We start from the raw sequence: 18,446 nt of genomic DNA on the forward strand, positions 1-18,446 counted from the left end.
TTTCTTTCTTAACCACAAAATACAGGCAGTTTATATTTCATTTTAACTTTTTTTACACTATTATCGACAGCGGATAGAACTGATATTGTTGAAATAAGCATTCTTTTTACAATGTGTCATAGCTAAGGAATTTTAGTACAACACATTAATAATTACAGAATTGATCGCAGAAGTTCACGAAACGGTATTGCGATAAAAATAATTCGCTATGTAAGATTTAAGAGTAAAGGCGCGATTCTTTCATCCGATGAAATATAAAATGCTTAGGATCGATCAAAGACAACTTAATTTCTATTTGCATTGTGTGCAGATGATTTTACTTTATGCTATTACAATGTAATTGGTAGAGGTAATACAAAAATTTACATTATTAATTTTATAATGACAGAAAACCGCTTCAGATAGATCTTTTTTAATTAGTTGATGAAATCATGGCTATCGAAGAGGACAGAAACACCTTTAAGATGTATATCTAACAAGGTAAAATATTAGAATCAGGGTAGCGATAAAGTTAGAAAGGGACTTCAATACAATAAGATGATGATTCTCGATCAAAGATACTAATGATAGCAACAACTACTATGATGCCATTCCACAAATAAATGGAAATCTGATAGACATAGTGGTGTAGCAGGTATGCATAAGATCGTAGATTAGATGACATCGGATTGTAACCGTATGTGTCGTAATATAGCAATTGCTGTATGTTTACAACATCGATAGCAATGACTAGAGCTACCGTACTGTTTTTTAAATTGGAAATTTATACCTTTACAATTCTGGGTAAATAAAATAGACAAAAAATGAAATAGCGTGAAAATAATATAGTGGAGTTAAAGTTAGTGATCAACTAAGACTAAATTATTTTGACAATCTAAAGCTACCATCAGTTAATAAATTGTAGTATAATCGTATTAAATCAGTTATTTGATGGCGTATTGCACACATAAAATCGAATTATACTTAAGATATGCCATTTTTGATCAAAAGACCATGTTTAACTATTGCATCGATCACAGTCAGCATGACAATACTTGTCCGATATATTTAAAAAAGGAAGCATGGCTGCTTATGCTTGTAGATTTTAGTTGCCTCCGTTGAACTAGAAAAATTGGCTGCATATATTCAAATGTGCCGGTGAAAATAACTTCTGTCCATTCTTAAATTTTCGATATCATCTTTGAAATTTCGAATAGACATATTCAAGTTATTGACAATTACGATGATCGTGGATCCTCCGGTATCCAGACCTTGGCGCTTCTAGTCATAGCATTAGTTATTTCATCGGCCGGTTCTATGCAAGATTTTTCTGTACACCATGACAATGAATGACCAACTAATGGAGTTAAACCGAATTCATCGAAATCATTTTCTACATGAATAGAAATGAGACAATAGCAGCGATGAGAATGCTGTCCATAAGCGCACACGAATCAGTGCAAACAATTAAAATACTATTTCATGTAAATCATTTTTAATTTTAAAAATGAAATAATATCGATATAATTTGATAGAAAAGCCTCAAATCAAGATATTCTTAGTTTAAGAATAATAATATAAGTTAGCTTTTCATTTAAGATTAGTCTAGTTGCAAATAGAGTACGACTCAAGTATCCGTAATAATGAACTGCAACAGTCGATTTGTTTATCTATATTGACGGTAAGGACAGAAGAAATAGTATGGTAGTTTTTAAGTTAATAATAATAATAATGAGTGTGTAATTTCAAAGCCTCAAGTTCAAAGACGATAGAATCAATAAAAATGAAACGAAATTTTTTGAGAATCTTAATGCTATATTATGACGTAAACGCCAATGAAGAGAAGTCGATCAATAAGACTTTTCTTCGTGTAGGTACAATTTTACTTGTAAATCTATTAATGGACAATATGACGAAGTGACTGCTATTAAATCAGTTTCTACTTGTTCTCGTGCTATTCTTTGTGTAACAGTAAGACTACAAATGTTTTAGGAAGTATAGCGTTATCATTAGAACGATAATTCGTTGATGTGAAATTACTAATCCCTTGAACAAACCAATTCGATCATACGATATCAGGGAGTGAAGTGGCATGATTTTCTTAATAAAATAAATATTCTCATCGGTGTGGTAAAGATATTATTGTTTAAAAATTTTGACGGAAATTAGTGATAATTCAATAAAAATGTGAATGAATAGATTGAAAGCTTTGATTTGAGAAAAAATAAAAAGATCTCAAATAAGAAAGATACCTAAATTATACAATATGATCTCATGGATCACTATCAAAGGAACGCGATGACCGCTTAAAATCATACAATGGTCAAGCAATTTTAAATCGGTCGAAATATTATTGCAGTAGCAAAATAATAAATTTTTTAATGTGAAAATCTTTATTCTTAATTTGAAAGATATTAATTAGCATTCAGTCTAAACAATATTCGCTCTGTCTTTACTATGAAAAATTTTCGCTTTTGATTCAATCTAGTCAAAACATTGTAGTAAATTTTATGCATGGCACGTATCGCGCGGTGCCGTCCTTCGAACTATATAGAATAGTATAGAATGTATATAATATATATATAATATATATATACAGTAAATATACTGTATGCATACAATAACAACAAAATTTTTTTTCTAAATAGATGTTGTAGAAGTTGATCCGCTATCATACTGTATCTTTTAGTGGTGCAATTTATTGCCAATTGGCAAAAACGTTGAATTTTGTCCAATAAATGAATCATAACAGTATCGATAATTACGGATACTATTTTTGAACAGGTTGATAGCTGACTTGTTTAGTTATGAAATCGTAAGTGAAACGAATTGACCTAATTAAAATCTTTTGAAAAATTTTATAGGTACAACTTTGAAACCTATCGCTTAAGTAAATACGAGATTTACTTCAATCCATATGAATTATAGATGGACTCGATCACAACTGGAAATCATACTGTACATGGGTCTGCCGCATCTGATAGAAGCAGTTTGGTTATGATTATACCATTGGCTAAAATTGCAGACTTGTACTAGCAGTTAGAGTCTCCGGTTTTTGACACAACGCTAAGAGTTTCGAGAGTAGTACTACCGTATATATCATATACGACATCTACTCTACTATACGGCATAACACATAAAGTAACCGTAGCTAGTCGTAGTGACATCTTTGTAAGATGTGGTACGGAAAGACTTAATGATCAGTTAGCATATTTTATTCTTAGTGCTGTAGCGTATTTCTGTTTAAAGGCCTGCTTAACAGCATTTTTAATGAAAATAAAAGAGAAGAGATAATGGTATGATAATCTGCAAATATACAATATTTGCAACATTGGTGCAACAGATAGAGGAAGTTGACTATTATCAACCACTTACCATAAGAATTGTTGTGCAATATGACTTTATTGGATCTGTCAGTGGCAGAATTTTGCCGACATATGGATTTAGTTGGATCATTTGTGTCCAACAATTCCGACATGAAACCAATGTAAGATATCGCCAATCTCAAAGTATTGACTTTGGATAATCGTTTTTCATATGGTAACTTAGGCACCAAGTGGCGTAAATCTTCGAATGCATGATTAATACTTTGCATACGTTTTCGTTCGCGTAGATTAGCGGCTAAGCGTTGATCAACGTGCTGTTGAGGTGATTTTCGACTAGCGCGTCGTTCTAGTGGACAATGAGTTAATAAAAGTTCTTGATCGGAATCAATTAAATTGTTGTCCAATGGAGAAGTAGAATCTCGCAGGTTATTATGTTGCTGCAGAGATTGTTCATGATGTTGCTGGTAATAGTTATTTTTACTTTTATGTTGATTGCGATTTGGATTCCAGATATGCTTGCCCATTATTGGTGGATTTGAAATTTGTGATGATTAGAAAATTTGATTCCTTCAAGGTAATTGGAGGAAGGATGGCGCGTTGATCCTTGGTTGGTCGGTGCCTAGGTGACGTTGTGGATACTGGTCGAATCTGAGTGGCTTAACGGTATTTAAAAGGCAACCGCTGAATAAATTTATAATGAGCATAATTGTATCTATGCATAGAAAGCGTTTCTCATTTTTTTTGCTCTAAAAGATGACAGTAACAATAAAGTCAAATTTGATGCCTGTCAACGCGGTAGTCGCCAACGTCCAATGAGGGACGCTATAATTTTATTTACATAACAATCATTTCCTATTTGAAATGCTGTCAGTTTTTATTTGTCCATCCAGTATTTACGGGAAGGTTACTACTGTTTTGCTATAGTACCGTATAAAATAACTTATTGTTATGTTAAATAGCAAGTATAGTCAAATGAAAAACAAATAGGCAAGGCAAGCCATTGCTATTACCATTACTATAGAATTAAGAAAAATACTCCATCGTAGTAAAAAAATTACAACACAAAATGATTTACAAAAGGAAAATGAAGGTAATTACTGATAATGTCGAAGAATTTGATGGATGATAGGTGAGAATAATAAGAACAATATTGATTGCGTCTATGATTATATTATATGATATTGACTACAGTGAGATATAGAATACAAAAATGGATGCTACCAATTTAAGGAATGCGTGTTCTGCACTGTAATGTAGTATACATGCAATTATAGATGAAGGGAAAAAAATGTTATCATTGATTGAACTATAAACAGTTCTATACTGTCGTAATAACAATTATACTTTATTGTATCATTGCCTGTCACTACGATGATTGGATCTCATATTAGAGTATTGAAAAAGTTGATCACAAACGAGTAAATAAAAGAAAGATAATTATACAAATTTTTAAAATATCACGTTATATCCAATCATGTCAAGTGAACAAGTGCATAATTTATGGAAGATAGGCATTTTTCAATTGGGAATCATTCGCAATTGACCAATGAACGTAGTGATTAAAGAAAAAATTTTCATCGTCAATCCATTTAAATAATGTTGTGAAAAAGTGGTATCAAAAATTAAATTCCAGCTGAAAGATGAATAGCACACTATGGCGCTAAGTTCAATTTTCGATGTAGATATACGAGCACACGATCGGTGCGACATGATGAATATATTGGCCAGAATAGGCTCAGAATGTGTTTATTAATAATAGAGTATAATAATGAAAAACAGCCTTAGAGGTTAAATTAACTGTGACAGCATGTATGACCATCTATATTAGTTTATTAAACCGCTGTGATAAATTATATGAAGGGAACAACGATCAAATAATATTGAAACAATAGTTTTAAACTGGCGATAAACAATATTAATTTTATAGTAAAGTTAGTCGGCCAAATACACTTGAAAAACAAAAGATGCCCGATGATGAAATTCTACAAGAATGTACATCCTAGCACATCAATCATATTGTTCTACATTTGTAGTGCATTGAGTATTAATAATTGACTAATTATGTTCTGCTAGGACATCGGTATCTCTCATATAGTATTGCTCTCATACGGTACTTTAAAAGACTGGATGTAATCTAAGTGATCATTCAAATTTTTTATGTATTCCATTGCCTTATTAATGACTAGTTTTTCAATTTTGCCTATCGAAATCCTACATCTATGGTTTTCGTTGCGATTTCAAAAAGTATTTTAGCTATACGTATTAGGAAAAAGGTGTCGAGTGATTGTAAGAATCTAAAGCCGGCTTTATAACGCTTTCTTATAAAATAGATAGAAAAAAATTGTAAATAAAAGCATTAATAAGTTCTGGTGATATTTTTTAAACAACAAGACAAGTTCATGTAGTGTATTTAGTTGAATGTATTCATTTCATCTCATGGCTATTTGCCATGTAAAATATTCTATTCAATCGATAAAGAGATTATATTAAAGGAGCGGGTGCTAACTACTATTTGGTAACAGTAAATTTACTCTAGTATATAACTGTAATTTACCTCGATACCATTGAGGAAAATGATCACAAAATTATATTACGGCAAATAACTGACTAGTAATGACTATGGTATGCTATTTTTGCATAAAGAAACGAGACTACGAGGCTATTTAAAGCCACTATTCATCATGTCAACAATATAGTTCTAATAGTAAGTTAAATATTAGCCTTAGCAATGATATTTGTTTCTTTTTTATCCCGTTCGACAATTAAGATTATGCGTTGGTTGTTTTGGATTTGAGCCAAAGCTACTGATATTACTTTATGATTATGGCGAACTTGATGCCCTGCCATGAAGTTCAACCCATTCTTGAATGCCTTTATCCGAGAACTTTCAAGGTTGCAGTAACCTTTAGGAGTTTTAATGGACAATGACATCCCAACAATCATCATCATCATTTCCTATTATTTTAAATCTAATTGGCTGCCGAAGATTTTAAAATTCTAATTTCAATAACAGGAGATTCCATTCGTTCCAACTAGATAGATAATTAATTTGTCTCTTTAACTAAACATTACGAAATAATGAAAGAGAAAAAATTTTTTAGGCTTTAATTACTGAATGACTAGCCTTCTCTATTTCTCATACTACTACCTGAAAGTAATCTATAAACAGATATAGAGTATTAATTTAATAAAAATTGGTATAGCATCCAGGAACGTATTGATGTAGCGTAAAAACATTGCTACACTAATCATCAATTTATAGCAGTCAGCAATTGTTATCGATACTACTTTCATGGTTGATATCGTACCCTAAAAAGTCGGAAAAAGTCTCATATATTATGCTATTATTCTCTTATACGCTCACAAATACTAAAGTGGACAAAACTTAACTCCAATTTTTACCCTTCTGCAACATTTAAAATATGTCCATATTCTAAAAAATTTGAATAAGGAATGATTGAATTTTATTTCAAGTTTACAAACAATGACCAAGATAAGTACATTCTACCCTTGTTTCTAAATTGAAATAAACCATTTTTTGGAAGATGTTAATACATGCAACATGTTGCTATTTCGCTTTCTATATCAGTCGATTTTTCCAGCACCATGACAATCCTTGCAAGCATGAGATTATCCTTACAGTAAGTAAAGGGGCAACCATTTAATATCATAGCCTTACACAATTTATATAAATTATTTTCAACATTTTGAAAAACTAAACCAATATATTACCTAGTATCTGCCGACATCATTTGATTTATCCTTCCAACACGTCATGTCGATCATCCAGGCCTTATCTGCATAACAAAAAGCTTTTTGTCCTGTAAACTATTGTATTACTCGCGTGGATCGTGTCATGGTTACAAATAATCGTTGATGCCGCGTCAAGTTTTTGTGAAAATTTGGGTAAATTAGCCATCAAGATTGGATATAAAGTTATCCTAAGCAAGTCTAAAATGGTCGATATGAAATGGAAAAGCAGATGTTGTCCTAATTGGGGATAGATTACAATTTTATTTCCACCATAGCAGGGGTTATTTACTGCTTTGACTAAACGAAATTAATTTTAAGTAGTTGACTGATGATATTTAGGATTTATTTCAAAAAGCTTGTAATCGATCAAATAAAACGGGGCTGCACTTCTATAGCTATGTATTGATATTCAGATTGATAGTCAACAGGGTTTCATTGTTTTAATCAACCTGTTCGCGTGGCTTATATTAAGAGACTGCTGCCATTACTATTTAAAGTATTTAGGAAATGTCTTTTCTACCACAGTAATATTATAAAATATCCCAAGAAACAGCTTGTAGAAGGTAGTAGTAAACGCTTCTAAAAGTACCGCCATAACGAAATTATTAAATGCTATGATTCATTTTAAAGTCATCATTCGACGTGCCTATACTGAAAAAAATGATCAATTTAATATCTTTCAACTCTGTTGACAAATGAAAAAGTTTGCCTAATTTACCGAGTTGAATCAATAATAACAACAATATCTCTCATGTTTGCCACGCTATTGGTTGTTTATCTATTTACTCAATTTCAACACTTCATTAATATGCATAAGGTAATAAAAAAAAAAAATGACCGCAATATTAATCGACATTCAGTGGCAATAACAGTGCAACGTATTAAGCGTCGCCTAGTACCCTACGATAGCTTGCTAATTGTTGTTGTTTTCTTATCATGACTCTGTTAACCAACCTATTGTTGATTCACTTGCTGATCATTATAGAGATTCAAATTAATTTATCAATCACTAACATGTTCCAAATGTCCTTGCTAATAAACAACAAGTTGGTTGTTCACGCGTTGTCATGGAGGCAGTATACGAGTAGGTTTTTTGAAAACTAGTCTACCGATCGTTAGCACCCTGGCCAATGGTGTATCATGTTAACGCTAATATTGCATCGAAATAAAGTTTTATTTCTCATTACCTAATTATTTAAGATGATACATATACGGGAATAGATAGCTTGTCACTCTGAGGAGTGAGGCAGTAAGGCTTATTTACAAGTGCAGTATAATGCAAGTAATATTTGCTAGGATAGTTTTTCCTCACCGTAATCTTTTTCGATAGAGAATTTTTATAAATTAATTATGGCACTTTAAACTGGCTCCAATCCTTTTAAGACTCAAGTAGCGTTACTAATTAAGATAATGATGACAATATAAAGGGAGAATATAATTACGAATTGAAAATTAAGCTGAAGAACAAATAATTACTAATGCATGTTCATACACATTTTCAATCTATATGCACGCTGTAATTAAGACAGATGATTGGAATATGACGCCAACATAGTGAGAATATACATGCTGCTAGTCATCTGATGTTAATTATCTCTATAAAAATGATCAAATACTATTAGTTGGATAGATAAGGGAGAATGGATTCAATATCAGTACTTTATTGAGCATCGATGGTACGAACAAAGCGATATAACGTTGATTTAATGTTTAATTACACTTGATTAGTAGTAATTGAGGATTATTTAGAATTCTCTATACGCGGTGAAGAAATACATTTAAAGGGAATCTGTGATTTATCCATAGTCAATGCCTTATAGAGGTTTTCTAATTTTGTCTCGCCTAATATTTTGAAGCTTTTCAAAAAATTACTATTAAAGCAATAGGATCCTATTGCTATAAGAAGAAGATTGAATCGCGAATGTATGTCCTACATAGGATAATAATCGTAACAGTTTGATCGACATATTGATTGCGTCCATACAAGAACAACACTTAAAACGTGTCACATTGTCTTTGCCTTGCTTTGAAATAAATCGCACATGTTTCGACTTTTGATTTTCTATATAGTTTTTGTCTGTAGTTAGCCCTGTTGGATAGTTATACACTACACAATTAACTCTTCCATTGAGTTTATGTATACTATGAAGAAATTGAACCGATTCCAAATCTGTTAATGTAATCGTATGAGATAGACGATTAGCAGCCATACTAGCTAGCGTATCTATGGATCATTTCATTAATTATTAACGTGGACTATCTTTCAGCCATTCGTGTTAAGAAATCATATCGATTTGGAAAACGTAGACATCTACGTTATTGGCTGTGTTAAAGAGGAGACCAACGCTAGGTAATAAATCAAATAATATTATAGTGTTACAACAACGACTGCAGAACTATCAACATACTAAGCATAGGACAATATCATAATGTGCCATTTCTACTATCATCATACGCTATCGAATATTGCTGTCATTATACAAATGAGATCACTTCTATGGCCAAAAGTGGTATATAAAGTGATATAATGTAATGGAATACTCGTAGTTGATACTCATTAACGTTAGACACTGATTTAATTGGAATCAGTGCTGTCATTTCTAATCTTTTATCATCGCTTTTGTGCCTATCCTTCCATAGGCTCATCATCGACGGATAGTATAGGAGAAAAATATAACCGATCGACGTCAAAGTTTATAGAATTTTGTCACTATGGTGACTACAACAATTTACTATGATTGTAAAATGAGTTACACGTGCAACGCAGTGGTAAACAATCAAACTCAACAATAGTTAGTGATTAAAAAAATCAACTTTACATTCTATATACTAATTGTCGACATGGTGCAGATACCTTGTCTAGTAATGTATCATCATTATAGCGCTTAAATTTTCTATAGCTAGACAACTAAGTACTTGTCAGCTCGTGACCATATAGAAATCATGTTTGGAGAACTATGCTTAATCAATAAGTTTCACACATTACTGCGATCAAATGGACAACCTAATCAACACCCTGTCTCCATGAGTATCTCTAGCAGCATGCTATAACTATGATAACAATCGATCATTTATTGATATTATTTTAATGGCGTTATCGCTATAATTGTTTCGATTTTTTAGGCTACTTCTTGCTTCTGCTATACGAATTAAATTGCATCACATTTAATTAAGGTTTCTACCTGCGGATATAGAATATAATTTCATAATGCTTTTTAGTCAATAGTAAAGTAGAAAAAAGATCTAATTGTTTAAATTTAAAAGAATTAACCTCAATAGCATTATAAAACTGAATAATCTTCATTTATTGTGAACATTGAGGACGATTATTCATCTTTATATTTTGCCGTTTTCCAAACATGAATAGAAGCAAATTTATAAAGGGCTTCGAGAGTGGCTATGAAGCCTTTATCATTGCTATTGTTTCTGCGGTACTGATAGAAATCCAGCATCGTACAAATATTACTAGAGGTTCATGAATTATGCCCAAGGGCCGTTGCTTCTATGTCGACTGAACAAGTAGTTTATTATTGCCATTAATAAAGCACATTGATCAACACCCGACGTTGTCAAGTGCATCCATCAGAGAAACAATATGCATTATAGAGCAGTTCGCTAAGTTCATCAAGTGAAAAAATAAATCCCGCCTAAAATTGCTTGAACGATAATTTATCTTCTTTTCTACTGTTTAGGATTATTTTCAATACAGTATAGCTCTTTCTTATGACTTTGGAGATAGTAATAGTACTGATTGTTCCAAGATTTTTATCGAATGTTTTATAAAAATATTTTTTAGCTTTCATTTTAAAATGCTAAGTATCAATGTACTAGTCTCCGGATCTAAGGTTACTGTATTCGATCAGTTGATTTCTGTGATTTAATAGGAAGAAATGCATATAGAAGGATTTATTCATGCTTGGGGTATTTAAAAAAACTGCACTAATACAATATTACACGCCCCTAAAAAACTAGAGCATTAATCATATTTTACTTCATGAATTGCTTTATTCGCCTATTCACCATGATTAATAATTATTAGCGTAGCGACTATTAGGAATAGAATCTTATCTTTCAGCTTGTTAATTGTTTCAGCTCATTTTCAGTTTTAGGACATCTGCTGTACCACATCATTATCACATAGTAGCCATTATGTTAATGCGTAAGTAATTTAAAAATTATTAGCATCCAACTTTGAGAAATATTAACCATCGTTTACTGTCTCTTGATATACTGGCAAAAGCTAGAAATACATATACAATGATTCAAGGTATACAATTAAAAGCCTAAAAGAATCGTATTTATTATGGCACAATAGTGACTTGTCGAAGTACTCCATGTACCTATTCAGTGGTGATTACTTACTAGAAAGCTTAAATTTCCTTAATTTTGATATTAAATAGGACTAAAATAACCACGGTTAACTATTGAAGGAGTTGCTATTAACCTGTAGAATAAAAGAATGGTCTAGCAATTGTTTGCTTATTGACGTGATAATTTAAAGAAACCTGTCTGCTAGCTTTGAACTCATTGATAGACAAAACTATTTGTCCGTTGACAGTTTATGTCAAGAGTGATTTCAATAATATTAGAATTGTTGGCTAGATAATTTGACATCGTCAATTATCTTTACCAGTCTCATGTCGATTGTAGCGACAGACATTGGCAAAACTAAGGCATCTTGTTGAAAAACAATATCGTTGAATTGGTAACACCTTAGCCTCTTGACTTTCTTTTTATTTGGACATCCTACCAATTAGGTTTGTAAGCTTTGCAATAGACGAGAATTTGTTTGATGTCATTATGAATAACGGCTTAGAATTGATTTTTAATTAAGTTTACAATTCTCTACCATGAGGATTTATAAACAAAAATCATAATCTAATTTACTATGGTTCTACTTTCACTAGACTTGCTTTAGTCATATTGTTTCTAACATGATTGTTTGAAATGGTGACTAATGCAATACATAAAAGCGATTCAATTTGCTTCTCTACAAGATTGCTATCTTCTAACTTGGTTCATTTCTTACTAGAGTGAATATTTTAGTTTATAGTCATGTTCATTTCAAAATCAATAAACTTACTTGTCGTCCATTTGGACGATCGTCAAGTATCACTTTGTGCTACCGCAACCTGTTAAATAAACTTGATTACTAATATTGATTTGATGGGCGATTGATTGTATTACCAGAGGGTAAATGTTATTCAAGAATTGTGTTTTAATCAATCGTGGCGCGAATTTTCGATCGATCTTGGCGCCAATCTTATTGCCAATCAATCCATGTGGGGATTAATGTTGGATATTTATAAAAATGTGAAAATAGGAATCGTTTAATCAACGTTACGCATGATTTATAGGCTTTGATGACAAGGACACCCTATGTCTGTAGAGCATCATGAAAGTGCAGAACAATACGTACACATGGACATATTATGATTTCCTAATTGCAGAAATTACATAACGGCAATCTACGGTAATACAACTTATGTCGTAGCTAAAATATGACTTTAATTATTACATGATATTATCAAATGGGCATTATAGTCCATGTCGTATACATTCAATAATGACGTTAAATTTTCATGTTGAATTAATTGAATGAAGAATATCCAAAGATAGGATAAAATAATTGAATCCATTCTATTAGCATCCTTTTTACTCAGAATACATAGGTCAGTAAAATGGACGACTATACTTGTATAGGGTGATGATAAAATTAGACTAGGCAAAGACAGAAGTACCGTAACGTTATTCTTTTTATAGTGTTGCCTTGTGATTTTTTCCGCAACTCCTTGCCCATACGGCATTGGATTGTTGTTGTTGTATAAGTTAGAAAGCACTTGTAGATCACCGGAGAATAATTGATTTAACGTCATTGGTAATTTACTTGACTTGATGTCAAATTAAAAGTCTTGTTGCTCATTGTAAAAGTAGTTGAATAAGAAATGTGCGGCGCGACAGGTAGTCAAAGCTATATTTGTTGTTGTCTTGCAAATTGAGTTGCATAACATAAGCCATTTATTTTACTTTTATTGCTATTTGTTATACACTTGCTTTGATCTATTGCCGCTAGTTAACCCTTTTTCAACTTGAATCATTGTCTATCAAACAACAGCGGAACTATTTTGCTAAAACTATCATTGTTGATGAGTCTTTCAACAGGCGCAATAATGCAATAAAGGATGGGCGCATGTAGTACGCGTGTCGCCGAATTGTTTTCTAATTTGGTAAGAGAATATTACACCTTAGCCTGTGGATCTTGTAACTTAATTCAACAGCCTATGAAAAATTAATCCACCGCTAGAGTGGACTACTTTTACCAAGTGACAAATGGATTAGTTCTTGAAAGGCACTTCATTTCGGCCCTGTAACTTTAAATCAACTAAGCTTAATTCAACAGCCAATGATAAATTAGTCCATAGCTAGGGTTAATTTTTTTTACTAAACGTCAGGTGTATTATTGAAGGACTAACAAAACCCGCACACCATGCTGTACAAATGAGAGTTCTGATAATCCTAATTGACATTCTACTCAGGACAGTCATATCTTAATGACTTAATTCCACAGCGATAGATAAATACTGTAAATACATAGTGAAAGTTAACTTCTTTAATTCGCTAAGCGACAAATGTATTATTGAAAGATAGATCATTTCGATCTTGTAACTTGAAATTAACTTAACTCAACAACAAATGATAAATTAATATATTGCTAAAATTAACTTCTTTCACTAAGCTAAAAATATATTACTGAAAGATAGATCATTTCGACCTCGTAACTTAAAATTAGCTAGATTTAATTCAACATCAAATGATAAGTGAATACTTAGCTAAAGTTAACTTTCTTTTAATAAGCGACAAATAGATTATTGAAATTGAAAGATAGATGATTTCGGTCTTGTAACTTAAAAATTAGCTTAACTTACTTCAACAGCGAATGATAAATTAATGCATAGCCAAAGTTGAATTCTTTTACTGAGCGACAAATGTGTTATTGAACCGAAAGACAGATCGTTTCGGTCTTGTAACTTAAAATTGACTACAGTTAACTTGATTCAACGGCAAATGATAAATTAATAGATAGCCAAAGTTTAATTCTTTCACTAGGCGACAAATGGGTTATGAACTGGAAGACAAATGATTTCGTCCTTGTAATTTAAAATGAACTCTACTTAACTTAATTCTATAGCACATAATATTTAGTCCGTAGCCGAAGTTAACTTCTTTTGCTAAGCGATAAATGCAAGATTAAGAGATAAATCATTTCATGTAACATAAAATTAACTTCAATTAATTCTACAGCGAATGATAAATTAGTCCATAGCCATAATTGACTTATACTAAGTAACAAGTTTATTATTGAAAGATCTATCGCTGCGATCTTTTAACTAAATTCAGCAGTGAATGATAAATTAATATATAGCCAAAGTTAACTTCTTCCACTGGGTGACAGGTGTATTATTGAAAAACAGATCATTGCGAACTTATGAATTAATTCAACAGCGAATGATAAATTAGGCCATAGCCAAAACTAACTCCTTCTACTAAGCGACAACTGTATTATTGAAAGACAGATCATTGCGAGCTTCTAACTAAATTCAACAGCGAATAATAAATTAAGCCATAGCCAAAGTCAACTTCTTCCACTAAACGACCAGTAAATTATTGAAAGATAGATCAGTTTAACTATTTCAACCATAAAAAAATTGTAAAATATGATTTCGGATATCTCTTAGATTAATCGATTGGTAGTGGCTGCGTAACTCTAAGTTTAACCATCGTTTAAACCTATTTCACTGATCACTGATCAAGAGTTGATATTCAAATTAAACAAACTTCTTTATTTTATTACCGTATCCTTAACGATATCATCCTGTGGAGAAACATGAAACAAAAAATCATCCATACGATCTTGCGCTTATATTTAATGGTAGCAGTTAAGAACGCTGACCAAGTAAAGTTATTTAAATAAATAAATGACAGATATAGAAGCATTCAAAAGATTGTAACCAAGTATCCTAACTAGAATTACAGATCGAACTGATACTTTTCATGCACACTAACAACGTAGGAAACAAGACGTGTACAAGTAAAAATAAATCAAAATCATACTTATTATGACATCTTTATTAACAAGTTTTAAGTCCTGTTCAAGTGAGAAGTAATATCCGATTCCCTGATGGGTTTATCTCCCGTGATTAAGATGTAAATATGACCGATAATGCTCTCATCATAAAATCTCATCTTTAAAACTAATATCATAAAACGACATTGAATTATCTATCAGTAACAGAGTTCTGGTAGCTTTTAAAACTATAAGCATAATGATTGCAGTCATGTTGCAACCTACATTGGTTGTCTAATCATTTTCCGTTTCAGATATGGCTTTAAACTCATCGTCACTTGGTGGTCGTTCAAATTCGGTATGAGTTATAATATAGGCTACAATAATGCCGAAAATAATGAGTACCAAGCCAAGAACATTGCCAAGACTAGCCACAGGTGGTAATTGACCATATTTCCCTCTGTTAATTTCATCATATGTAATAAGTAAATTTATATTCAGAAACAGATAATTGAATTTACTATTATCCCTATTTTTCTACAAGTTAAAATAAGCAACTCGAACTATCTATATCATTAAGGATTTGCTAATGTATTTGTTTTCAACTTTTACTACATACCTATTAAAAATGATCAATATGATAACTTAGAGCTGATAAATTACGTAGCTTTACTTTTAAGATCTTACAACTGTAATTACTGCAGACTTACGCAAATGTTAATTCTTCATCAATTCCGATAAGTGAGGTTGCAATCGCCATTGCAAATATTATTTTACCAAAAAACTGGTGCAACTTGAGGTAATCTTGTCTAAGGTTCTCATGAAAGAAACGCAAGACAAAAAATACTAGTCCAAAAACGTACTATAAAATGAGAGGACGCAAGAAAGAAGGTAATAATGATATTAGATTGATCCTTGTTAAACTATCCACTTGTTAGTCAATGCGAAAGATCTTTATATGAGGTCAATATCGCCTTCCAGTAGCAGTAAAAAACAATCATTTGACATACCTGAAGACCAAACAAGGACACTGTTAATAAACCGCACCAACTATGCATACTGTAAGCGTTAGGGTAGCCCTTATTGTCGTGAAATTGAAAAACAGCAGATAATCCAACAGTGGCAAGCGTGAAAGCGACAAGTTGAATTGATGCATGGGCTAATTTTACTGTATTTTTGGAGCTGTGGCGGAAAATTCGGAAAAAGCTTATGGCTGCATACAACAATGATATTAAGGTTAGCCTTACCGACGCAAGTATAGTATTTGATATTTTGGCTGAGTTTAATTAGTTAAACTGGTTAATGGCTATTTTATTATTTCCTAATGTTCCTGTTTATCAAGGTTAGCAACGAGTATATGCTAAGAGTACTACTGCAGAACTTCATTTCAGATGGCCAATTGCTCACAATCGATAGACTATTTAGACACGAAACTGATAAATTAAGAGTACCACTGACTTTCCTTAACCCAAAATCTTTTTACATACATATACGAATATACAGTATTTTAGATAAAAAAGCACATTAGTTAGAGATAAAGTACTACGGAAATGTAACTCAATTAAGTTTCCTTAATACAAGAGACTTTTAGATAACCTAAATAAAATGACACGAGTCTAAAGGTAAGATTCTACAAGAATGCTATTTAATTAACACTCCTTGAAATAAGATACTTTTAGATGTAAGCAATAGTGCATTTACTAAAGATAAAATTCTATCCTAATGGAATTCAACTAGCCTTCTTTAATGGCAAATTTTAATGAATAAATGATTTCAATAAACATTACTGCTTAGTATGTATTGAGAGCAATCTCGTGTAAGCCGCGTTATTGTTAATTACGTTTAATTACGTCTAACGGGGACATATGCCTCCGATTTTTGGAATTATTTGACATTTAAAGTGGGGTTGCACTGTCATGACAAATTCTGTCTCAGAAACTATTTAGAATATAGATTACAGCCACCAGGTTACTATGAACAAGTCTTTCTTCTATAACCTTTAGATTATACAGTAATCCAACAGCTTGCTATTATAATTTCGTGACATTATAGAAATATTATTCAATATGCATAGTGAATCCTCGTCTTATTTAATTTGATGTGAATCAAGACACTATGTGACACCTTGTCCACACTACAGAATAATAGATGACTAATGTGCTGTAAATTTATAAATTAGCATCATATATAGTCTTCTACTTTCTATCACCTTAAACGAACTGATTACAATTTTAAGCTACACATATAACTTAAACTCTACAATATTGGTCATTTTCTATGGTATCAAATCTTTATACTGTAAGGAAATGCAGTAATATTAATAGTAGCTGATTTTTAGATGAGACTTTATTAGAAAATTCGATTATTATATCGGCTCACTATAATCTATCTAGAATAGTAAAGTTATTTTAGTCGAAAAAAAAAAAACATTTGATATCGTTATTAAAGAGATCAAAACATATAAGGATGTACTGTAATTTGAAATAAGAAAAATCTACAAGTATGACTAGTACAAATTGTTGTCAATTTAAGATTATTTTTTATAACGTTATCTAACTAAAAATTTAATATTCCTGTTATTAAATATACAACAAAAGTTCCATGCATCTAATAACTTCTATAGCTTGTTATTGTTGTAGTACAAGCTTAAGTTATTACGATATTAATTACAAAAGTGCAGCTACTATACGACGATGATACTAATATAAATTTTATTAAGGTTGAAAAAGCGATGTGAGTACAAAAACTGGTTATAAAGTTACTTAATATTGCGATGTGTGTTTCCTAACTTACCTTCGCCGTTCAAGAGAATCATACTAATAACCATACAATATGGATGAACGTTAAATTCTTTTGCACCTCCATCCCATAACATCCCACCAAGGAATTTGGTTACCCATATCGTTAATAGAATAAACGCTAGTAGCCCGAATGTTTGAGATGCAACTACCAGGAAAGGCCATAACCGCTCTGTTAAGTTGGTTGATGTCCCAGATTGCCTAAGCTGTAACCTTTCCAACATGGTTTCAACGATGGCTTGTTAGAGTATTCAACTTTTTATACGTTCCGTGATGTTTTTGTATCAATAGCTGCCACGAACTGATTAGGCTAGGCGTTATTTGATATTCGATACCTCTAAGAGTACTTTTATATTTTTATGGCGATGTTTATCAGGCTATCGATGACAAGATTTATTGTACTCTTTATTTGATAAGCCGATACACCAATAGCTATACTATGCTGCTTAATTAGTGTAAGCTGTGTTTACTACATTCAAATCTGACGTAATCGGCTGTTGATAGATTATATTTATTTGGGAATAT

At 31.8% G+C, this 18,446-nt stretch overlaps 2 protein-coding genes across 2 annotated transcripts; both read right to left on the reverse strand.

Annotated features, from left to right (window-relative positions):
- Window positions 1-3,442: 3,442 nt before the first annotated feature.
- TRIADDRAFT_9370 (uncharacterized protein) lies at window positions 3,443-3,610 on the reverse strand (the record flags this gene model as incomplete). Its single annotated transcript, XM_002111232.1, has 1 exon — window positions 3,443-3,610. A coding segment is annotated over one exon (168 nt), but the record flags the coding sequence as incomplete, so codon positions are not given.
- An 11,807-nt stretch (window positions 3,611-15,417) lies between these two features.
- Window positions 15,418-18,145, reverse strand: TRIADDRAFT_23237 (uncharacterized protein; the record flags this gene model as incomplete). Its single annotated transcript, XM_002111233.1, has 4 exons — window positions 15,418-15,583; window positions 15,834-15,985; window positions 16,134-16,336; window positions 17,917-18,145. The coding sequence occupies 4 exons, from the start codon at window positions 18,143-18,145 to the stop codon at window positions 15,418-15,420; spliced, it is 750 nt and encodes a 249-aa protein (XP_002111269.1).
- Window positions 18,146-18,446: the final 301 nt, after the last annotated feature.

The sequence above is a fragment of the Trichoplax adhaerens genome, genomic scaffold (assembly GCF_000150275.1).
Source record: "Trichoplax adhaerens TRIADscaffold_3 genomic scaffold, whole genome shotgun sequence".
Lineage (NCBI taxonomy): Eukaryota > Metazoa > Placozoa > Uniplacotomia > Trichoplacea > Trichoplacidae > Trichoplax > Trichoplax adhaerens.